The 25,859-nt window shown below is 36.9% G+C and overlaps 1 protein-coding gene across 5 annotated transcripts in view; it reads left to right on the top strand.

The window, feature by feature from the left end:
- Nucleotides 1-25,859, top strand: part of DOCK8 (dedicator of cytokinesis 8) — a 306,811-nt gene that overhangs the window by 136,046 nt on the left and 144,906 nt on the right. For all 5 annotated transcript variants that reach the window (XM_074196530.1, XM_074196529.1, XM_074196534.1 and 2 more), the window contains 8 exons: nt 1,292-1,377; nt 5,518-5,584; nt 6,562-6,711; nt 9,267-9,347; nt 10,126-10,285; nt 11,894-12,030; nt 17,063-17,156; nt 19,156-19,321. In XM_074196530.1, the coding sequence (XP_074052631.1) occupies nt 1,292-1,377; nt 5,518-5,584; nt 6,562-6,711; nt 9,267-9,347; nt 10,126-10,285; nt 11,894-12,030; nt 17,063-17,156; nt 19,156-19,321 (941 nt within the window). The remainder of the gene's footprint in view (nt 1-1,291; nt 1,378-5,517; nt 5,585-6,561; nt 6,712-9,266; nt 9,348-10,125; nt 10,286-11,893; nt 12,031-17,062; nt 17,157-19,155; nt 19,322-25,859) is intronic.

Here is a 25,859-nt window from a genome sequence, read left to right as displayed (position 1 = left end):
CACTTAATAATTACCTAGCTGTGGCCTTGGGCAAACCACTTAACCCCATTTGCCTTGCAAAAACCTAAAATAACAATAATAATAATAATAATAATAATAATAATAATAATAATAATAATAATAATTGTTTATTATCTACAAAGCATTGTTTTCACCTCTGGTCTGGAGCTTCAGTCCTTGATATTTCTCTGTGGACCTAATTTGAATATTATTGTATGTGATGATATAGCATATTAAGTAGGCAACCCACAAATGTCAAATTAAATGCTGTAATCTCCAATTCAGTATCTACTGTGGACAGGTCCTACTATGTGTTAGAAATAAAAACAAAACAGTCCTGACCTCAAGTAACATGCATTCCACTGGGGGAATATAGTATACATAGAGACAAGTAAATGCAAAGGATATTCAAATCAGTATACATAAATTTCAAGGTGGGAGGAATCACTAATAACTGGAGAATTGGTACCTAACCTAAGCCTTGAAGGAAACTGGGGATTTTTTAGACAGAGCTGAGGAAGGAGAGTATGCCAGTTAATTATTTAATTTTCACAGAATATGAGAAAAATCTGTGTTCATTTCTTTTTTTTTTTTTTAGATTTTTGCAAGGCAAACGGGGTTAAGTGGCTTGCCCAAGGCCACACAGCTAGGTAATTATTAAGTGTGTGAGACCAGAATTGAACCCAGGTATTCCTGACTCCAGGGCCAGTGCTTTATCCACTACGCCACCTAGCCGCCCCAATGTGTTCATTTCTTTATAGACTGTACTTTCAATTCTCTTTGTCCATTTTAATAGACTACTTTTATATCCCCCAAATACAACCTCAAAAGCATCCTCAGTTTCAGGGATAAGATTGTGAGACCTTAAACACACTATGCCTGTGCAGTCCTGCCATCTCAGTACTCAGCACGTTTATCATTGAAGCAATCAATGAGAGAAACAGACTGAATATGCCATTATAGCCCAAACAAGCAAACAATGGGTATGAGATTTTGCAATGCCATCTGGTGGGGATGTTACTAAGATATCTCCTGTGTTCTCATTTCCTTCCTTCCTCCTTCTGTCTCTTTCTTTAAAGTTTAGATTGCTGAAATGAGAAATGATTTGCTGATTTTGTTCTATAAGGGGAAAGTTGCACTCATTTTTCTTGTTAAATAAGGAATTCTATTCTGACTCCATGGGTAATTAATTCCAATGATGCTTGATAGTCACCTCCAGGGTGCTCCATTTGGTGGCAAGGGAGATAGCATGATTTTGCTAATGGTTTCATTGCTCTGTGGTTCATAATAGGAGGATGCTGTGGAAATACGACCACTGCCAGAATGTCCGAAGGAACACCTGGGCAACAGGATTTTGGTCAAGCTACAGACTCTGAAGTAAGTGGGGGGAGGAGGGGCCCTTGTCCTGGTCACACAAATGAAGTTTATTAACCATTAAATAGTAATCCTTGCTCTTTATCATAGATTAAATTAGTCTTTTTGATGATGTAGAGGCTTCATTTACAGATTTATGATCAAGATGATTAAGAAAAGTTGTTTCCTGGAATGAGGGGAAGCAGGAAATAATACTTTCTATCCTTAGAATGTTATGCAGTTTTTGAAAATTATTCCCTAGATGTATCTGATCTACATCCTCCAGTCCATAACAGCTTTCTGGTGTAGGCAGGATTAGGGTTATTAATACAGATGAGAAATCAGAGGCCTTAGATGTTAAGAGACTTGGCCCTTGGTCACACAAATACTAAGTGGAAGAGCCTTGAACTGGTAGTTCATACTGTCCTTGATAGCTGAATCTCAGATACCTTATCTGGAAAAAGTAGAACAACTTTCCAGCTTTAAAGAATGTATTGATCTTAAGAATTAATGACTATGTTTTGCTGTTATTTTTAATCATTAAATCCATATTTATTGTAGGTCAAAATTCTCCTTTGGTTGGAAATGCTGGTCTAGTGAGTAGAGCATTGAATTTGTAGTCAGGAAGATCTGAATTTGAATCTTTCCTCAAATACTTACTGGCTGTGTAACCCTGGAAAAGTCACTTAACCTCTTTGTCCATTTTAAGAGTGTGTGACCTGAAGTGAGGAGTACCTAAATTCAAATGCAGCCTCAGGATTACCTTTGTGACCCTAGGAAAGTCACTGAGCTCTGTTTGCCTCAGTTTTTTCATCTGTAAAATTAGTGGGAGAGGGAAATGAGAAACCACTCCAGTTTCTTTCCCAAGAAAATCCCCAATGAAGCTAAGAAGAGTTGGACATAACCAATTTCCTAAACAATGAAAAATGAAGATAATAATAGCACCTACTTCACTGAGTTGTGAGGATCAAATGAGACATGTATCAAGAGTTTTACAAACCTTAAAATGCTATATAGATATTAGTTATTATCATGATTTTTATGATAATTACCAGTGAGATGTAATGGGATGCACTGAATGGAGGACTCTCTTTGGAATCAGGAAGACCCAGATCTAAACTTTATCCCTGATACAGTTCATTTGTTTGACTGGAAAAATCACTTAACCTCTCAATACTCTAGGCAATTTTCTAAGGCTATAAGCTACAAATATGTTCTCAAACTGCATCTTTGGGTTCAATTTCAATATGGGGAGTTTCTTATAACAGTGAAATCTCAGGTCTCAAATTTATCCACGAAAACAAACACACACACACCCTACCTGACATTTAAAAGAATCTTAAGACTGGCAAAATATTTTACAAAAAGTGTGTTATCTAATCCTTTTAACGGGGGGTAAATATTTTAGACATTATGATCATCATTTTATAGTAGAAGAAACTGAGATTGTAAAGGATTAAATGATTTATCCAATTTTGTACAATTAGTAAGCAGCTGAACAAGGATACAATCCCAGGTCTTTTATTTGCTAAACCATAGGGCCTAAAACATCTGGTTTCATTTACAGATTTATAATCAAATTTTCAACAGGTGCTATGACCTTCAAGTTTTGGAGTTTGGTTTGTTTTGTTGACATAACATAATGGCTATATAAAATATGTAGTGAAAGCAGGACAACTCTGACATTAGTTTCCATACTGTCAGGACATAGCCATTTTTATACTTTGACAAAACACAACCACAGACTCTTGGAGATTTCTGTAGAATAATTGAGATGTGTGTGTGTGTGATGTATAGATACATGTGTATATTGTGGTATATATGTACATGTATGTAATTATATATGTCTATAAACATAGACATATATATATATATGGCATGAAAAGAGTGCTTTAAATCAGATTGTCATTTCAGTTCATAGCCCAGCTCTTAACCAATTGTGTGATAAGTCATTTAACCGATTTCAGATCATTTTCCTGTACTGCCTATATTACAGGGCTATAGTGAAGACCAAATGAGATAATGTATGTAAATATATTTTGTGAACTATCAAGCACTCTGCAAAGATAAGGCATTATTATTGTGAAGCCCCTAAGTACCTTCGCCCCATCCCACCCCCCATATACAAATACCCCAGTTCCACAGAGAGTACACTGAACCTACTTATAAAATTGCAAGATTTAGGCATAATATATATATATATATATATATGAATCCTCACATATATCCCCTAGCAGTGAGGAGCCTTACAATCTGGTTTTATGATAGCTGACATTTATAAAAAAAAATAGATGAAGAAATGAATCTCTTCAGAGAGCTGGCCCAACATTTCAGAGGGCCACTCTAAGATCAGCCTTAAGGGATCTCCCCTTATTTACTGTACTATCCCTCCCCTCAAATGAATGAGCTTTTCAGTTGTAGTCGAATATTTCAACATCACAAATTGAGACTTCTTTCATATTGTTATATACATAAACAACCATTTGTATATATATATATATATGTATATATATATATATATATATATATATATATTATGCATGTGTAATGCTTAAACCCTAGCCCAGGTTAGCAATTCCATTTGCAGATGGAACTTGGAACTAAAGAAAGACATCCATGCACTCAACTTTCTGTCCCAAGAACATAATTACCTGTGTGTAATTCCTGAGAATAGATCTTTTTTTGGACCTCTGATGTCAATGACAGATCTTTCAAGAGCCCCCAGAACAGAGTGGAGGCAGCTGGCCATGATACCCACACAGTAACCACAAAGCTTCTCCATGCATTAACAACATCTGCTTTCTGAAATTTTCCTTTCTTTCCCTTTAATTCGACTCCATGAAATGGATTGCTATAGAGTTCCATCCCAGTTAAAGGCAAGTTACTGACATTTAATTAATGCATGCCCACCTCATTTATAGATTGCAAAATCATAGATTTAAAGCTAGAGGAGATTTTAGAGATAATTTAATCCACATTTTATGGATGAAGAAAATGAGGTCCAGAGAGGTTGTGACTTACCTAATTTCACACAAGTAATAAAATGGCAGTACTATGATTCTGACAAGCTAGGTGATGAGACCTGAGTTTAAATCTAGCCTCAAACATTTATTAGCAGTGTGATCTTGAGCAAGTCATTTCAGCACTGTCTGCTTCAATTTTCTCATTTATAAAATGGAATAATAAAAGCACCTGCCTCCTTAAGTTGTCACGAAGACCAAATGAGATAATTGCTAAGTGCTTAGATAGCTTACAACACCTGGCCAAGCACTTATATAAATGTTATCTATTATTATTAATCCTAGGAGGCAACAAGATGGCTCAATGGATAGAGCACTGGATCTCAAGACAGGAGGAACTAAATTCAAATTTGGCCTTAGACACCTGCTAGCTGTAGGACCCTGGTCATGTAACCCTGTTTGCCTCAGTTTCCTCATCTATAAAATGTACTGGAGTAGTTGCATTGTAGTGGCTCTCACCATCTCTACTGTCTTTATAGTGTAGTATTTGGTGGGTTCCATAAGTGCAGGGATTATGGTTCCTGTGTTTCCTCTCATGCCTAGTAGAGTGCTTGATAATTTTTAAAATAAGATTGTACTGAAAAGTGATACATCAGCATTTTTTTCCATTCATTTCTCTGTTGAAACATGGCCACCCCACAAAAAGCTGAAGCACCTCCCACTAACTTTTCAGTAAAGAAGTGAGGGACCTTAGGTACAGAACATTACATACACTATCAGTTTCAATCATGATGTCAATTGGTTTTGCATCATTGCTTTTCTTATTGAATGACTGTAGAGTAATAAGCAAAAGGCATCAGCAAATTATCTTTTTTTTTTTGTAAGGCAAATGGGGTTAAGTGGCTTGCCCAAGGCCACACAGGTAATTATTGTCTGAGGCTGGATTTGAACTCAGGTACTCCTGACTCCAGGGCTGGTGCTCTATCCACTGTGCTACCTAGCCACCCCAGCAAATTATCTCTTAAAAAGTTTTATAACACTCATGACTTTAAGAAGTTACAAATATGCCCCAATCTTCCTTTAAAAATCTATTGTAGGGTTCCTATTTATGATGTTAAAGCTACCTTTGTATATTTCCAACCTCTTTATGTGTTTTGATTGCCTAAGAGACTAACATTTGAACCTCCCTGTCTTTTTCTAATAGGTTTGAGATAGAAGTAGAACCCTTATTTGCCAGCATTGCCCTCTATGATGTGAAAGAACGGAAAAAGGTAAGAATGAAAGGATGAAAGAGCAAAATGAATGAAGGGCACAATGCTCTTCATCTATGTAGCAAATATAGCTTTCATTTAGTCTTTGAGCATGGTTTCCAATAATCCTCTTCTGTTCATTAAAACCCCTTGCAGGTTCAGTTGACAAGTCACCCTAACACCCCTAGTAGTTCCCCAAAGGGGCAAATTGGAAACTCTCTTCAATTTCTCTTTGCTTTACATTATAAGGACATGCCTGCTAGCCTTAGGGCTCTGCAAATAGACAAAAGCTGTTTGAATTCCTTTGTGACCACCAAGAATGTGGAAGTAATTTTTATCTCCATTTGGAAGCTGTTCTTCTTGTCATGTTGTGGGATGGACTTACCATGTGGTGACAGACATCTTAACTCAGTAAAGGACTAGGTTGGCCACAAGGTAAATGGAACACTATGTCCAAAGTTCCATCAAAAGAACTTCTTGGAGAATAAAAGAAAAATTAATTAATTAATTAAAAATAAATAAATTAAAAGAACTTCTTGACCAAAGATTTCTCCATGAATAGAGAGGAATAATAAGGTTGTACACAAATAATGCCCACATATTTAACACCAGTGTGTTTTCTGCCTTTTCTTGTCCATGAGAATCCTTCAGTTTAAGGAATTGTGCTTTTTATTTCATTGAAGATGGATAAACATACTTGATAAGACTATGGAAGTTTTGGCACATGAACTTTCAGAAGCAATAATTTGCTCCCAGATATTAAATCACATCTTGTTTTAAACTAGAGTTTCAAGTTGCACATGACTCTCCAGTGTTTCTGGGGTGTGATGCAAAACATGTGTCAGATTTTCTCAGGAGTCACTCCTCATAAAACAAATCCTGGGCTCTTCTTGTGGTTTCTACTTGTCTTGTATGTTCTAAAGAGTTTGTGACTCATTGATTTCATGAAATAATAAAAAATAATCTGGTGTACCTTTCTTTTGTTGCTGTTAACATAGATTTCAGAAAATTTCCACTGTGACCTGAATTCTGACCAATTCAAAGGATTTTTACGGGCTCACACACCATTTGTTGACTCCTCTAGTCAAGCCAGAGCTGCATTGTTCTCTGTCACCTATCCATCTTCAGATATCTACCTTGTCATTAAGGTATGTAGGACCAGAAGGACTTTCATTTTCTATCCTGATAATTTGTCTATATTGGTTGGGGAAAGGGTTGGGAACATGTTTACTTGTCTTTGAGGAGAACCACTAGTATTGCTCATTTTTTGTAATTTCCAAGTCAAGTTGCATATTCATTCTTGCCTTGTATTCATCTAAAAATTCCTTTCCATACCAAGTAGCTAGCTGACTTTTTCTAGATCTCAGTCATTTTTAGATTTTTCCAAAATATGTGATCTTGCCCTGAAAACCTCACTAGATTTTGTGGGTAGTTTTAGGTTTTCATAACCACTTTCCACAGAATAAGCCTGTGTTATAATTTCTAGCTCTTCACAATTCTGGGATTAGGCTTTTTATCTATAAAACCGATATGAATCCCTTTACCCCCTCAAAAAAAAAAAAAAACTAAACCCTTTGAATTCTAAAACTTCCATGAAAAATTCAAACCTCTTCTATTCCCAAATGTCCTTTTACTTGCATCTTAGAGGTTCAGCAATCAGGACTGAAATGTGAATATAGAGTAGTTACTAAAGAACCTCGGGATATGGTCTGCATACTGAAACACAGCAAAATAAAAATAAAACTTTTTTTGTAAGGTAAACAGGGTAAAGTAGCTTGCCCAAGGCCACACAGCTAGGTACTTATTAAGTGTCTGAGGCCAGATTTGAACTCAGGCACTCCTGACTCCAGGGCTGGTGCTCTATCCACTGTGCCACCTAGCCACCCCAAAACATTTTTAAAAGTAAGAAAATATCATCAGTCAATACATTTTTCTATACAAGATCATATTAATTTGCCTAATTTTTCTCTCCATAGGTAGCTAGTTGGCACAGTGGATAGACACTGAGCCTGAAGTCTGGGAGACAAGAGTTCAAATGTGACTCATGAACTTCCTAGCTATATGACATTGGGCATTCTTTTGTTGTTGTTGTTTTTTGTTTGGTTTGCTTTGTTTGGTTTTTGTTTTTTGCAGGGCAAGAGGGTTAAATGACTTGCCCAAAGTCACACAGCTAGGTAATTATTAAGTGTCTGTGGCCAGTTTTGAACTCAGGTCCTCCTGATTCCAGGGCCAGTACTCTATCCACTGAGACACCTAGCTGCCTGGGCAGTTCTCTTAACTGCTGTCTGCCTCACTTTCCCCATCTGTAAAATGGAGCTGATGATAATAATAGCATTTAGTGCCCCAGTTGCAAGGACCAAATGAGATCATATCTATAAAGTGCTTATCACAATGTGTGGCCATAGTTGTGGTTGTTGTTTGTCCTTTGTTCTCAAAGAGGATCATGACATCAGGGAGGTGATGCAGGTGAATTGGATTTAAGTGAGAGAGTGAAGAGTCACCAGCATCACCAGTAGGAGCTTATTAAATGTCTATTCAATTCCTCATTGAATTGATAGAATTTAAATAAATGATCCAGAAATGTTGCTCTTTAAGGGACACAGTCCAAGTGATGACTTTTAGGCAATTTTGCTGAAATCATAAGGGGATGACTTGCTTAAAGGGAACTCCTTTAAGGTTGTAGAAAGTGTAAAATTTCATTATAGTGTTGCTCCATGTCCTCTATGGGCATCTCTTCATCTTTCTGCACTTCAATTTCTTCATCCTAAAGTGAGGATAATAACATCTACTCTACCTGTTTTGCAAGTGCTGAACTATTCTTACTCTTGCTGAGATTTATAAATCCATAGATTTGGAGGCAAAAGGGATCCTCACTAAAGAACTGGGAAAAAAAATACAAGTCTTCTGACTAAATCTGGAGGGCTCTCCACTATGTGACTGAATTTGCCAAATACTGAAACTCAAACATCATTTACTGTTTATTGATCTTTAAATAAGTCTTTTCCCAATGTGAAGTCAACAAAAACCATATTAGAATTTGATGAAGAATTTTCAACAAATTAAATAACAAAGTGATAACTTTTAGGGGATGGAAGATAGTTTAATTTTATCTCATTTTGATAGAATAACTAATTCTTATTTTAAATTCCTATAAATAGTCATACCTTTACCATTTAACTATTTTGCACATTATTTTTCAAGGAATTTATAGTTTAGGCAAAACAGAAGTCAAAGGGATTAAATGAACTTTCTCTGCCTTCTTTTAGACTTGAGATTTTTTCCAGAATGTTTGTTTCAGGAAAATTTGAATTTTTTAAAGGTTATTTCCAAGTGAGTGTATCAAATCCAGCTTGATAAATCCTCTTGTCCTGGATAAAAATGATGTCAGACTCCCTAGTATAACACCACTGACTTTCTGGCATTCATCTAATTATTTCAGATCAGAAGCTATGCTATCCTCTTGCTTGCAATTTCCTTCCCAAGGCCCATTTAAATCAGTAATAATCACCCTAATAGGGGCTATAAGAAAGACAGTTACAGATAATTTATTATCTTCATTTAGTCATCTTGCACATGCTTTAATCCCTGAACTTACTTTAAGAGAGAACACATCTTTTTTTTATTGTAGGGATCATAAAGCAAATTAGTTCTGAGCTTCCTGTATGTCTCATGTGCTTTGTTTTAATATTACTTTTGTTGTTAGATTGAAAAAGTTCTGCAGCAGGGAGAGATTGGTGATTGTGCAGAGCCCTACATGGTTATCAAAGAAAGTGATGGTGGGAAGGTATGCTATTTTGAATACCATTAAATGTAAATTTCTTTGAATGTATGGATATTTTGAGATTAATTATGGAAAGCAGCTAATGGAAAATAGTTTTAATGTGTCCCAAGATAAAGCTTAACCACTAGTATTTAAATAAAGGGAGAAAAAGCAATTCACACTTGATTTTCCAAAAGTATAAAACATTCCATGGAAAGATTAACTTAGCTCTTTGAAGATATTAGCTATTTTTCATTGCTTGTTTTTTTATTCCTATTGCCAAGTAATGTATGTTTTGTATATAGTTTGCACTTAATGAATGCCTTGATCAATCTATTTTGGATAATGAACAAATTTGAACCATTGCCCTGCTCCTTGCAAAATTTTTCTACTGCCCAATGGGTTTGCTGCATGGCTAGTGGTGGTGGTGGTGACCACAAAAAAGACAAGATAACATGGGATAATCTCAGAGTATTCATAATGAAGAATTAAGAATATGCCAGATGCATTAATACATGCCAAAAACAACTCTAAAAATTACTACCAGTAACGTTGGGACCCCTTTTATTATTTAAAACACCCAATATATATTTTTTAAAATAAATATGAAAATAGTTAACTTTTTTGAATGAGATTTACTTATTCAGCATGTTGCAACAGATATTCGTTTTGTTTATTCACTAGCTTTAGACAAGAGGTCTAGTTTGGAGTTTGCAGGTATCATTTACATCTGTGACACATAAAATAATACTATGGCATTGACACTATCTTATTTCTGATTACATGGTCTTTTCTTCTTTAGAGTAAAGAAAAGATTGAAAAGTTGAAAATTCAAGCTGAGTCCTTCTGCCAGCGCTTAGGAAAATACCGGATGCCTTTTGCCTGGGCTCCCATAAGTTTAACAAGTTTCTTTAATGTTTCTACGCTTGATAGAGAAATAGCTGATATGGAAAATGTGATTGGTAAGGATTTCAAGTATGATAAGAGATCTCATATTTCCATTATATGTGCTACCCTTAATGAAACATCTGTAATGTCAACTTGGGTTGGTAGGATAGGGGCACTGAAAGGAAGGGGACCTGGATGAAGGGAACCAGAATGGACAAAGATAATTTCTGCAGTACATACCTTTCTCAGAATCAGATCCAAGAAATAACTTAGAAGACTATTTGCCATTAGTGTTTGGGAGACTGAAATAAAATTTATAGTAAGCTTTTCCTTTAGGTTTCATTTAGATTTTCCTAAAGGTTTATTAATTTTAAAGATGATACTTTTATTAGCTGTATGATCCTGGGCAAGTCATTTAACCCTGATTAACCTTAAAAAAAAACAAACTTTGGGGACAGCTAGGTGTGCAGTGGATAGAGCATTGGACCACCTGAGTTCAAATCTGGCCTCATATATTTAATAATTGCCTAATTGTGTGACCCTGGGCAAATCACTCAACCCTACTGCCTTAAATAAATAAATTAATTAATAAAACTGCAGCAAATAATCACCCTTAAAGCAAAGTTCTGAAAATAAGAGTATGAAATAAACCTATACTCTATGAAACAAAAAAGGTTTAGACATTCCTATGAACAAACATAGATTAAAGAAGGTCTTATCCATCTGAGAAAGAAGTAAAATGTAAAATTCTATCACCCTTAAAAATAATTTTATCTTTTGTCTGGATGCCATGGAAAAATGGAATATGTTGCAAGTAGTGTGTAGTTTTGTCCCATCCCTCTTCTCCTTGACTTATTGCATCATCAATAGTCTTTGAATTATTAATCTCTCAAGCAGGATGAAGGAATTCTTTAGTTATTAAATTTACAAATTATTAAATTTTCAAGAATCATGCCTCTGTTACTTATAATGATTCTCCTGAGACTCTCATGGCTTCTCTGAAAAGTTTCTAACCTTCTCTTTCATGTACCCATTAGCACAAATTTCCATTCTTCTTACTTTTTTTACTTACTTTATTTGCCTTTGTCTTACTCATTCTTTTTGTTTCATTTTATTGATGTCTTTTGGGGCTTTTTTTTTTTGCACCATAGTGACATCCCAGCATACTCTTCATTAAACCCTTCCTGGTAACAAAGAAATGTGTATCAACAGGCTAGCCAACACATCAACCTTATGATATATTTTTTTCATCATCCCCTTCTCTCATCTATCATTCATTCTTTTATCTTTTTTCATCAATTCTTTCTTCCTTCTTTCTATTTTATCATTTTTTTCTGTTCTCTTTAATTCATTTTTTGTCTTCCTCCTTTTCCCCTTTCTTATCTTTCTTTGAGTATTGGTATCATTTTTTGTAATATATTTAATTGATTAATAAGATTAACATTTTTGGACCTTATTAAATCTATTCCACCATATTTAATTATCAATTTTTATGCAAGTCATTGTGATTTAATTTATAATTGCAAATAGAACTGAAAAGAGAATTGATATAAGAAATAAAATAAGAAAAAAATAGAAATCCACCTTCAATGGCAATTCCAGAACATAGACAACTGGATTAATAGGTCCATTAAAATATTTTAGTTACTGAAATGAATAAACAATCATCATTTTCATTCTAGGGAAAAGTTCTGTGGGGGAGAGAAGAACTCTATCCCAGTCTAGAAGACTTTCTGAGAAGAGCTTAAGCTTAGAAGACAATTATGTTGGTTCCAACTTCAAAACTATCACCATGACTACAAACAGTTTTTTCAAACAGGTACTTTGTACATTTCTTTTATTTTGGAATTTCTAAGGCATTAAGACAATTGCCACCATGCTGGTATCTATACTAAAAGCAAAAACAAAAACAAATAAAACTGCAAAATAAGAGAATTTCACCTTAACATAGATGAGGAAACAAGTGCCCTTATAATATTTATAAATTAGAGACAGAAGAGAGCTTAGAAGACCAACTGGTCCCATCCTCTCCTCTTACTAAATTCTAAGAGGGAGGCTAAATGAATCACCCAAGGTCATACAGAGAGTAAGTGTAGATTTGAAATTTGAACTCAGGTTTTCTGACTCCAAGTTCAGTGACCTTTCCATTTCACTTAACTGCCTTTCATGTTCCTTTTATCATTCTTGAGATAGTAATAATTTTAAGTTCTGTTGTACACTGTAACAGCAACATGGGGGTGATGATCAACCTCAATGGACTTGCTCATTCCATCAGTGCAACAATCAAGCATAATTTGGGGTTCTCTGCAATGGAGAATACCATCTATATCCACAGAAAGAATTGTGGAGTTTGAACAAAGACCAAAGACTATTATCTTTAATTAAAAAAAAAGTTATCAAACCAAGATGGTGACAAGAGAGGATATCTCTTAGGTGCTCTCTCTTAAAACTTATAAGCTAAGGACTCTAAATTTTTGAGAGACAGAACCCACAGAGGGACCCAGTGAAGCAGTTCTCCAACCCAAGGTAACCTGGAAAAGAGCGGGAAAGGCTCTGCTCCCCAGGGTTGGAGGGGTGGCCCGTCAGAGGGGTGGCCCACCAGAGTGAAGGAACTTCAGCCTCTGGGAGGCAGCCTCAGGGCACTGGGAGCCAGGGCTCACAGCAGCAGGGGGAGTTTCTTGACCTACACCCGGGTAGCATCAGGCACAACTTGGGGGATCAGCTGGGGGACCTCTGCCAGAGCGAGCACATGAAGCTCAGCCCTTAGGGCACTCATTTAGCAGCATGGCCACAGCAGCCCAGATCCAGGAACAGGAAGCAGAAGCCTGTAAGCAGGAGCCCCCAGGGCATGAGTGCTGAGCCTGGGGAGGGGAGTGAAGAGAGACTGCTGAGCTCTGTCCTCTGTCCCTGGAACAGGATGCTGGGGTTCTGACCACATTCAGATCCTGATCCCAGTCTAGGCCCCCCATAGAACAGCAGGGCCCCCCCCCCCCCACCTCAGCCCCGTGGCAGAGGAGGGCGCTTATGGTCATTCACAGACCAGGAGGGAGGACAGAGCCTCATACACTGAGATCCTTGTGGGGGTGTCCCAAAAGCTCAGGAAGCACCCCAAATCCAGGCTCAGACTGGGAAAATGAGTAAGCAGCAAAAAAGATGAACACTATTGAGAAATACTTTGCTTGTGATCCCAAGAAAGATCAAAACGCTCAATCTGAAGATAAGGAAGTACAAGCTCCTGTATCCAAAGACTCCAAGAAAAACAGAAATTGGGCTCAGGCTATGACAGAGCTCAAAAAAGACTTTGAAAATCAAGTGAGGGAGATAGAAGAAAAATTGGGAAAAGAAATGAGAGAGATGCAGGAAAAACATGAAAATGAAGTCAGCAGCTTAGTCAAAGAGATTCAAAAAAGTGCTGAAGAAAATAGCATGCTAAAACCCAGCTTAGAGCAAATAGATAAAACAGTTCAAAAAGTTATTGAGGAGAAGAATGCTTTAAAAAGCAAAATTGGCCAGATAGAAAAGGAGATAATAAAGCTCTCTGAGGAAAACAAATCCTTCAGACAAAGAATGAAACTGAGGGAAGTTGCTGATTTTATGAGAAATCAGGTCACAATACTTCAAAACCAAAAGAATGAAAAATTAGAAGAAAATGTGAAACATCTCATTGAAAAAACAACTGATATGGAAAGCAGATTTAGGAAAGATAATTTAAAAGTTATTGGAATACCTGAAAGTCATGATCAGGAAAAGAACCTTGACATCATTTTCAAAGAACTATTATAGGAAAATTGCCCTGATACCCTAGAAGCAGAGGGCAAAATAGAAATGGAGAGAATCCAGCGATCCCTGCCCCGAGAAAGAGATCCCCAAAAAAAACAACCCCTAGGAATATTATAGCCAAATACCAGAACTCCCAAGCCAAAGAGAAAATATTACAAGCATACAGAAGGACACAGTTCAAATATCGTGGAGCTGCAGTCAGGATCACAGGACTTCCATCAACTACATTAAAAGCTCATAGGGCTTGGAATATAATATACCAGAAGGCAAAAGAGCTTAGAATGCAGCCAAGAATCAACTACCCAGCAAAACTGAATGTCCTTTTCCAGGGAAAAAGATGGACTTTCAATAAACCAGGGGAATTTCAAATGTTCCTGTTGGAATGGCCAGAGCTGAACAGAAGGTTTGATCTTCAAATACAGGACTCAGGTGAAGCATAGAGATTGGAGGAGAGGGGGAAAATATGAGGGACTTGATGATGAGCTGCATGTATTCCTGCATAGAAAAAAATGACACTGATAATACTCATATGAACCTTCTCAGTTAATAGAGCAGGTAGAGGGAGCTTTTGTAGTTGAAGCACAGGAGAAAGCTGAATTTGAAGATAAAATATGGTGTAAAAATGGAGTCAATAGCAAAAAAGGGAAATGTGATGGGAGAAAGAAAAAGGGGGAATAGGCCAAGATATTTCATATAATAAGATTTTTCTGTATTACAATGAGCTATTGCAATGATATGGAAGGGGGGAAGGCAAGGGGGAATGAGGGAATTTTTGCTCTCTTCAGAGGTGGCTAGGAGAGGAAACAGCATATATACTCAATGGGGTATAGACATCTGGAGTAAGAAGGACAGAAGGGGGATGGGGGAAGTGTGTGATGGAGGAGTGATGAGTGATGGAGGAGAGGATGGATCATAGTGGGAGAGTGGTCAGATTTAACACATTTTCTTTTTTATTTCTTGCAAGGGGCTGGGATTGGATGGCCTGTCCAGGGTCATAGGGCCCAGTGGATGCTGGGTCTAAGGAATGGTATGTGGACTTGGGGCCTCTTGGCCCCAGGGCCAGGGATCTGTCTGCTGCACCACTCAGCTACCCTACAGCAGTCAGAGTGAAAGGAGAGAGAAAATATAGTACATAGTAGTGGAGAAGTATGAATGGAGGGAGTTGCAATCAGCAATGGCAACAGTAGAAAAATATGGAAGTAACTTTTGTGATGGACTTATCATAAAGAATGTGATCCACCTGCAACAGAGTTGGTGGTGTTGGAACACAGACTGAAGCACATTTTTTATTATTATTATTTGGGGGGGGTAGTGCAGGGCAAATGAGGCTGGGTGGCCTGCCTGGGGCGCATAGCAGGGTGATCATTGGGTGTCTGAAGCTGAATTTGGACCCAGGTGCTCCTGGCTCAAGGGCCAGTGCTTTGTCTGCCACCCAGCCACCCCTACTACTACTACTACTATTATTATTATTATTATTATTATTACTATTTTATTTTATCTTGAGTTTTTTTCTTTTTATGGTTTTTGTAGGGCAATGGGGTTGGGGTGACTTGCATGCGGTCACACAGCTGGGTGATTGTTGGGTGTCTGGGGCCGGATTTTGGCTCGGGTGCTCCTGGCTCCAGGGCTGGTGCTCCATCCACTGTGCCACCTGGCCAATAATTTTTCTACTGCCCAGTGGGTTTGCTGCATGGCTAGTGGTGGTGACCACAAAAAAAGACAAGATAACATGGGATAATCTCAGAGTATTCATAATGAAGATAAATAAATAAATAAATAAAGATAAAAAATAAAAAAGTTATCTTATTATGTAATTTTGCTATCTCTTATACTTTAGTTTTCTTCTTTAAGGATATGATTTCTCTCTCATCACATTCAACTTAGAGTAATGTATACCATGGAAACAATGTAAAGACTAACAGACTGCCTTCGGGGGGGGGGAGCAAGAATAGGAGAGAAATTGTAAAAACTCAAAATAAATAAAAATCTTTCTTTTATTTAAAATAATAATAATTTTAAGTTCTTCAGGAATAGGCACTTAATAAATGTTTGTTGATTATCTAAGAATTATTTTTGATCTGCCCTCTCTGCCCCAAGCAAAATGTAAAACTCCTTAAGGGCAGAGACAATTTTTGATTTTGTTTTTGCATCTTTAGCACCTAGTTAGATCCTGACCCATACTATGTTCCTAATGAATACATGTTAAATTGGAATAAGTTCCATTAATTGGGTGGATTAATATTGGCAATGATCTAAGTTCTTTACAAAGCACTACTCATTCATTTTGTCATTTGAGTAATGTCACAATTGAAATGACTCAAGGACACCATCTAAGAAGGACACCAACATTCTAGAAAGTTTCTAATAGAAGGCAGGATGGGGAGAATTGAAAACCATAATAAATACATCAGAAACTAGGAGAGACAGAATCATAGAATCAAAGTGCCTTGGTTCAAATCCCAAATCTTCCTCTTATTAGTTGTGTGATCTTGGGCAAGTCACTCTCTGGATCCCAATTCTTCATCTGTAAAATAAGATTGGACTAAATGGTCTCTAGGGTCAATTCCAACTATCCTGTGATGGAGAAATCAGAAAGAAGAGAACATTGAGGTAAAGCAAGATAGCTAATAACCATCTTCATTTACATGAAGGACTCTCAGAAGAGAAAACAGATTTATTCTATGATGATCCAGGGACAGAATTGCAGTGATGGGTAAAAATTATAAGAAACCAGATTGTGACTTGATGTAAAAACACACCTTCTAATAGAATTACCCAACAATGAGATGAACTGTATCAAGATATAATTAGTCTTTTTTCAATAATATTATTCAAGAAGAATCTGGATGACCACTTATCAAGTGTGGCATAAAAGGGAGCTTGGGTGCAAGATTGGACTAAATGACCCCTAAGGTTCTTTCCAAATACTATGATTCTGTGGCTTCTAATAGGCATTTTGAAAACTACTCAAGGATTAAAAAGATGTTCAGATTTTGACCCAACCCAGAGTTGAATGTTGGCATATGATTTCTGTTACACTTATATACCAAAAATGACTTTTTTCTTGTCAGGAAGGAGACCGTCTTAGTGATGAGGACTTACTCAAATTTTTAGCTGATTACAAAAGATCTTCATCTTTACAGAGAAGAGTGAAGTCAATACCAGGTATGGGTAGTAGTATACTTTTTCTTTCTGCAATATTAGCAAACCCAATGATTGCTAAATATATATGAATCATCTCAATCATATTTGAATTCATAATATTAATAATTTATTATGTAATGCATCTCATGAATGAACATTATATTAATATATTTTATTAAACAAGCTATGGATCTTGGACTTATGGAAAGGAGATAAACTAAAACTCCATTCCTTCTCTACTTGTTTAGATTGGTTCTTTTGCATGATTAAGTATTATATTTCTAATAAATATTGTGAAAAAAACTAGTAAAGCAACTGATTACCACCAATTCTCAATAACTAGGCAAGTCACTTTATCATCTTGAATCTGAGTTTCCTCATCTATAAAATGGGTGCTTTATTTGGTCTCATGGCTCAGGTTAGAGCAAGGATCTTGGTTTGAGAATCCATAGAAAGTTGGTACTTGGTAAGTTGGTATATAATCATGAACTTTATTACCAATTGACATATAGTAAGCAGTCAAAAACAAAAGTCATATACACATATATCTCATATAGCAACATGGAGAGACAGAGATTTATCCACACTGGGCCAGGGTCATTCATGTGAGGGAGATGTGGTCAATGGCAAGATCTTAATGGGAGCATATGCTCAAAGAGGAATATGATAAAGCAAGTCTTAAACCTTAAAGGTTGACTTTGGGAGAGGCAATCAGTAGATATGGGAGGACCATTCTTAATCAGATCAAGCCATGGAGAAAGTCCCCAGGATCAAAAAGACTATGATGACATCAAGGAGCTGATGTCAAGACTCATAAGTGAACTGGATTTAAGTGAGGGAGGGCTATGCAAAGTTACCCTTAGACTGTCTAAAAATTCTAGTTATGTATGTATGTCTGTATGTATTTTCCTTTGTTCAGGGTGTTGCTATTCACCTGAAAATTTTATTTTTTATAACTAAAACATATTTATCTTCTAAAAAAAAAGGTCCCTAGGATCACATCAATTTCAGATTCAGATGTAGGAGTTTCTTAATTAGGACCAAAACTTAGGTGACTTGATGACCAGGGATTCTGTGATTCAGCCTCATTCAATCAGCAACTGAAGTTGTTTATATGCTTACATATCTTCCTGAGTTCAAATGTGACCTCAGACACTTTTCCCTGTCTGCCTCAGTTTCCCCACCTGCAAAAATAAGCTGAAGAAAATCCCAATTGAATTCATGAAGAGTGAGCCACAAATGAACAACAACAGCAATATGTTTGCCCAGGATCAGAGTAAATCTAGGCAGTAAAAAGTATAGGCTGTCTGTTCCTGCTTGCCTGTTTACAGTCTTAGTGACTCCATGTTGAAGTCCTTAAGCAAAAAAACCTCTAGCAACAACCTTGAAGAGAGGTGATCACCTATCTTTTAAGCCTTTCTTAGAAAAGCTGAACAGAAACAGAACTCCACCTTCTCTTCCTTGGTCTTTCTTGTTCACAGCTAGCCATCTGTTCCTCTTCCCAAGTTTATATCTGTGTTCCCCAGCTCCCTATTGAGTGGCAGCATGGTCCAGTGGAATATCAGACTTTGAGTCAGGAAAATCTGGGTTCAAATATTAGATTTAATATTCAGTTTGCCTGAGGCTCAGTTTTCAAGTTATTGATCATATGAGTAGTATCTCTCTCATAGGATTCCTGAACTAATTGACTTATTGTACTTGAGAAACTTTGCAGTTGTCTGTCATTATAATTATATTGTCCTCTTGGACATAAGGTGGCATAACGGATAAAATTCTGCCTAGAGTCAGGAAAACTCATCTTCTCATTATGTGATCCAGGTCAAATCCTTTAATCCTGTTACCTCAGTTTCCTCATCTGTAAAATGAGCTAAAGAAGGAAATGGAAAACCATTCCAGATATCTACCAAGAAAAATTCCAGAAGGGACACCACCAAACAGTAATATTGTCATCATAAGACTGATATAGTTTGTTTCCATACATTTTATTTCAAAAAAAATTATTTTTATTTTTTCACTAAAGGTTTACTTAGGTTAGAAATCTCCCCAGCCCCAGAGGTACTAAATTGCTGCTGTCTGACTCCTGAGCTGTTACCTGTGAAACCATTTCCTGAAAATCGGACCCGCCCATATAAAGAAGTTCTGGAATTCCCAATTAAAGAAGTATATGTTCCTCATACTGTCTACAGGTAAGATAAAATAAAACCAAAAAAAACTCCAATGTCGGCAATTGGAGATGGTGCTTTGAATTTTACAAAGTTCATAGACTTTGCAAACTTTTCATGGAGACCTCCTTGATGCTCCATTATCATTCTGCTTGAGTATCCCGTTCATTTGCTTTGCCAAATTTTAGATACTCTAAGAGGAATAAAGACCTCTGTTTTGTTTTGTTTTGTTTTTTAATGGGAAGAGGGTATTGGAAGTCTTCTTCATATTCCAAGGAACTAATTCATTCATCTGTCTCATATTTTTATGTAACCCATGAAGTAATTCTGATAATATGATAAATTCAGGCTTGGGGACAAACTAAGCAAAAACAGTGATAAGGGAATGGACAGGGAGTATTTAAGGAATAACAAGAGGGAGGTAAGATAAAGTTGGATATCTGATTGAGGAGATCTTGAATGCTAGGCAATTAGTGAGTGAATCAATTGGCATTTATTACACCTTTACTATGTACTGAACCTCTGTATGGAGATTAAAAGAAGTGAAAACAATCTCTTCCCTTAAGTAGCTTATATTCAAATAATTACATGCATGATTTTTGTATGTATATATGTAATGTGTATGTACAACACATACTGAGAAGATACAAGGCAATCTTAAAAGGGAATGAACAATCACCTAGGGGAATTGGGATAGGCTTCTTGCAAAAGTCAAATAAGTTTGAACTTTATGTATCTCTCAAAGTTGTTGTGAAGAAAATTATTTTTAAGAGTATTATATATTTTATTTAGCCAAGATCTACTTTCTTACCCTCTCTTCCCCGTCCTCAATTTGAGAAAAAAGAAAAAACACAATTCATTACAAAAAATATACATTCAATCAAAACAAATTTCCATATTGACCATATCCAAAAGAAAAAAAAAAACGTCTCATTTTCCATTCTGGGCCCTTAACTTCTCTGTTAGGAGATGAGTAGCATGTTTCATCATTAATGCTCTGGAATCCTGCTTGGTCATTAGGCTGATAAGAGTTCAGCACAAAAATATTCTATTATACTTACATACCTTAACTTCATTCATTCATTCCTCAATTTTAAAAGCACCCCTTCTGATTCCCAACCTTTGCCACTTCAAAAATGGTTTATAATTTTTTTTACATCCTTAGAATTTATTTTGCTTTAATTCCCCCTTCCCCTTTCACTCCTATGTCCCTGTTGAGTGAAATGTATTTCTTCTGTACTCAAATTATGTGTGAATGTGTATCTTCCTTCTTTTGATCAGTGCAAATAAGAGGGAGTTTCAACCACTAACCTTCACCCCACCTCATCCTTTCTTTGTATGACTTTCTACTTGTACACCCTCATTAGGTGAGATAATTTTCCATAATCTTCCTATTCCCCACCTCCATCCATGGGCTTTCTGCCCAAGTTGTATTTTGCTCTGAAGCCTTGATTGTTGATGTTTCAGACTCATTCTTTTCTTCTTGGGAGTCTCTGCTACCACAATAGCTCATTATAGTAGGATTCTTTTTTTGTCCACCCTTTTTTTTTTTTAGGTTTTATTTTTTTTGCAAGGCAAATGGAGTTAAGTGGCTTGCCCAAGGCCACACAGCTAGGTTATTATTAAGTGTCTGAGACCAGATTTGAACCCACATACTCCTGATTCCAAGGCAGGTGCTTTATCCACTACACCACCTAGCAGCCCCTTTTGTCCACCCTCTTGACTTTGGCCTTGATGTTATGCCTGAGCTCCCTTCAGAAGGGAAGGTCTGAGTTTGTCCTCTTGCTTTCCCAGGGTAATGAGTGTTGTGTTATTTTAGGATTTGGGGGACAGGCTAGGGACCTGTATGCTTTCAGTGTTACCAAAGAAGTCTGATCTAGTGCAAAGTCCAATCACTCCCTCCTCTGCTGGTCTGAGTTCTGCAAGTTTCTGACCTAGGTTTGGATCTGAGAAGAGTAGTTTGCTGCAGGTCTGGGCCCTTATCATTCAGTGGGAAAGCTCTCTTGGTTCAGATAGAATTGCAGGGTCCTGAAGAAGGTAAAATAATGACACTGTAATATTAATGTGAGTAGCAATTCTGGTGATAAGGATTAGCCAGGCTGGTCCTTGCACCACTGATACACAATCTGATATTAATATTCAAAGTTTCTTCCTCTTGGCAAGACTTAATACGGTTTGTATTCCTCTGTGATAGCTCTTGAGACCTCAGAATCACTGCCACCTCATAATGTGGGGGGAAGAAGTTAGGGATAGCAGGGCATTTTTTTAAAAAATTTGTTTTTTGGGGGGGGTTACAAGGCAATGGGGTTAAGTGGCTTGCCCAAGGCCACACAGCTAGGTAATTTATTAAGTGTCTGAGGGCGGATTTGAACTCACGTACTCCTGACTCCAAGGCCAGTGCTCTATCCACTGTGCTACCTAGCTGCTCTGATAGCAGGGCATTTTGGAGAAAATGAATAACAGCAGTGTGGTGTAGTAGAAGTAGTAGTAGTAGTAGCAGGAGTGGCAGTAGCTGTAGTAGTAGTAGTAGTAGTAGTAGCAGCAGCAGCAGCAGCAATAGTAGTAGTAGTAGTAGTAGTAGTAGTAGTAGTTGTAGAAATGGCAGCAGCAGCATCTAGCATTTATATAAGCCCTTAAGATTTGCAAAGTACTTTACAAATATTATCTAAGTTTATCCTCACAACAAACCCTGGGAGGTAGGTACTATTACTATCCTTATTTACCAAATGAGGAAACTGAGGTAGGCAGAGGTTAAGTGACTTGCCCAGGGTCACACAGCTAAGTTAGTGAGGGTAGATTTGAACTCAGATCTTCCTGACTCTAGACCCAGTACTTTATCTAGTGGGAGGCAGAAGACTCTGGGTTCAAATCCTCATTCTACAGCTCACCACACCTATCATTCTGTCTTACATACACAGTAGGACCTTAGTGTATTGTATATATTAATATACATATACATACATTTTATATATATATATATATATACATATGTATATATATATATATATATATATATAGGATCTGTGAACTGAACCTAATCCAATCCCTTTATTTAACTTCTGGAAAATCTAAGATTCTAAAAGATCAATAATTTCATGGACTCATTTTTTTTTGTTTAGTTGTCTTAGTCATATGATCTCTTTAGGGGGATTTCTTGGCAAATATACTGCAGTGGTTTACCATTTCTTTCTCCAGTTCATTTTACAAATTAACAGCTGAGGCAAATAGGGTTATGGATCACAGGTATACAGAGTTAGAGGAGACCTCAGAGGCCATCTCAATGAACTCCAAGTTCTTGAAAGTTAAAAGAAATATAACCACACAAGAGAACTATTCTCTCTCTTTCTGAGATTGGTTCTCTTAGTAGCATCACTTCTCTATCTTTTCTTCATTTCAGCTGTTGTTCGATGTCTGAATCCACTGGACACCAGGTCTCTATCCCTTATATAACATTTAAATAAATTCTGAAGAAAAAGAATACTCATATCCTCCACTCAGTAGAGTGGCTTGACAGAAAGAAGTTTTGCTCAAGCTCACACAGGTAGTAAATAGTACAGTTGAGATGAATCCAGGACCTATAGATTCCAAGTCCATTGATTTTTTTTTTGTCTATACCACACTGGCTCCACGCTTCTGAAGCTAAAGTTGTACTTTTTTTGCAAAATCTCATTCTGTACTTGTGCTTATGCTTATGGCCTTGGAATAGATTTGCACAAAAATGAATTTTGTGGCTCTCCAATTTGCCTCAGCATTTCATTACCCACAGAAGGCGTTTATTGCTCTGTCTACTCCTTTGCAATGAACATTATCCCTTAATTATATCACAGCCATTCTCAGAGTACATTAGTGAGAACCAAATGATCCCCAAATGTAGGAGTGCCAAGGACGACAAGTCTGAACAGAGCACTCTTTGCTCACCTAGTAATGTAAGGTCAAGAGCTGAAACTACCAGGTGAATGCATTGTATTCTTCAGGAATACTAGAGTCTACCAACCCCCAAATTTGTATATTTTGGAAAAGGGGTAAAACAAGCTGAAAGCTGAGAGTCAGATATCTGACACAAATTCAATGGGGATGTGAGATTGGGGTGGTTTCCCTGGTAGAGCAAGTAGCTGTTCCCCATAATATTTGGCTTGAGCCCCTATACCTATGCATCCTAAAGAAAAAGGGAGATGGATGGGAAATGTGACCTTTAAATGAAAGCTAGGTCACCCTATCTGAGTGGGAGTGTTCTGAGAGGCCCTTAAGGTTTGCAGTATATACCCTTTGATTTGACAGTATACCCTTCTCCGAATTCCATGTCTGATCTTATCTGGAGGAAAGAAAACTGTAGTGGACTCAATTCTTCTGTTAATTTTTTTAGTCATAAAAAACTGACATTTATATATGGAACTTTAAGGTTATAAAAATGCTTTATATAGATTATTTCATTTGATTCTTCCAACTGTCTTGTGAAGTGGATACAATGGGGATTCTTATCTTGATTTTACTGATTTGGAAGCTAAGGTTAAGGAGCTAGTGTCAGATGAAATCTGAACCCAGATTTCCTTACTCTACATTCATCCCTTTTTCCATATTGTCACTAGGGTTTTGTCGCTATTTTGACTAAATGTTTTTCCAAGTAGATGCCAAAAACAGGGATACATGTATGACCGAAAAAAGATATAAATTGGGAGCAGTCTGAGCGATAATACCTTCCAAGTATTGCACCAATCCCATAGGAAATATCCAAAGGATCAAAGGAAGAGTTAAAATGGAAGACTTGTGAAAAGACAAGAATTAGGATACTACAAAAAAGGAAGAATTGAAGATGGATCATCATCCATGACTGTGACTAAGGGTACAAAGAAAGAAAGGTAAAAGACGGTCCAATGACTATGTACAAACAAGATATAGACAGGATAAATTAGGGATAGTCTCAGGAAGGCCCATCTTTGGAAATTCAATTCTGGCCTCCACCCCTTAACTAGCCTCAGTTTCTTCATCTATAAACTGAGCTGGAGAAGGAAATGGCAAACTATTCTAGCTAGTATCTTTGCCAAGAAAATCTCAAATGAGGTCATGAAGGACATGACTGAACTCAACAACAACAAAAACCCCAAGGGAAGGCACTGTAATTAAGGACTGGGAAGGCTTCTAACAAAAGGTAGAACTTGCACTGAGACTTGAAAAAATCGAGAGAAATCAGGAGATAGAGATGAGGAGGGGAAGTAGAACATTCTAGGCATGGGAAGATAGCCAGTGAAAATGCTCCAAATTGGGTGTTCCTTGATTGAGGGGCAACAAGGAAGCCAGTTTACTAGGTGAGATAAGATATGGAGGAGAATAAGGTATAAGAAGACTGGGAAAGGTTGGAAGGATTGAGGTTATAAAGGGATTTAAAAGCCAAAGAGAGTATTTTCCATTTGATAATGGAAACAATATGGAGCCATTGGAGTTGACTGGAAAAAGGGTGATATGATAAGGACTATACTTTAGAAAGATCAAACTTGAATCAAGTTTGAACTGGAATGGTAAAACATCTTAGTTGGGGAGAACAATCAGCAGACCATGCAATAGTGCAGATGTGAGATGATAAGGATCTGTACCAGAGTCTTAGCAATGTCAGAGGAAGGAAGGAGGCATACATAAGGAATGTTAAAGATGAAATGAAAGGACTGGGTAATTGATTGGATATTGGTTTGAAGTTTAAGAAAGGAAAGGTAGAGTATGACATCTAAATTGTGAGCCTGGGTGGCTGGAATGATGTTAGTGCCATTGATAGTAATAGGAAAGTCAGGAAGAGAAGAGGGTTTGGAGGAGACCAAAGTGTGTTCAGTTTTGGACATGTTTAGAATAAGGTGTCTAGGAGACGGTCAGTTCAAGATGTTTAATAAATAGGGGGAAGTTAGACTAGAGATCAGAAAAGATTAGGGTTTTTAAAAAAAATTGAGAATCATTAGCATAGAAATGATAGTTGAATCCCTAAAGAGATAACAAAGTTAGATAGTATACAGGAAGAAAATGGCCCAGGACTAAGCCCCAGGAACATCTATGAGCTGATAAATGTTAAACCAATTGCCATGGAGGGTAGGGAGGAATGTGCCCTTGACCCACTGTAAACATTTTCTCTTAAATCTAGACAATCGACAGAACAACAAGTCAAGCTCATATTTGTAGAATTCCAAAATATAAATATTCATATTGAAAATTTAATATTTCACTCCCTGCATATAAAATGAAACTACCAACTAGGTTGGGAAGGGAAACTGAGGCACAGAAGTCTGAGCCTAGTTTGTTTATTGGCAAGTTAGCAATTACCAATAATGTAATAATATAAATGACCAATAAAGGATAAATGATCTCTCAGTGATCAAATAATCTCCCTTAAAATCAGAGTAGCCTTTTATACTAACTGGTTATATAACTTCATCATAAAATATCAACTGGTATTCAAATGGACTATTTGTAGCCAACCTGTGGTAGAGCATTCTGAGCTCATATTGGCCTAATCAGCCATAGTCAGACACATTTGTCTCCAACATAGTGAGATCATCTCACTCCTCTTCAATAATGAAGGACA

The sequence above is a fragment of the Macrotis lagotis genome, chromosome 8 (genome assembly GCF_037893015.1).
Source record: "Macrotis lagotis isolate mMagLag1 chromosome 8, bilby.v1.9.chrom.fasta, whole genome shotgun sequence".
Classification (NCBI taxonomy): Eukaryota; Metazoa; Chordata; class Mammalia; order Peramelemorphia; family Peramelidae; genus Macrotis; species Macrotis lagotis.
The sequence above is the reverse complement of the archived record's forward strand: the minus strand, read 5'-3'. Positions and strand labels throughout refer to the sequence as shown.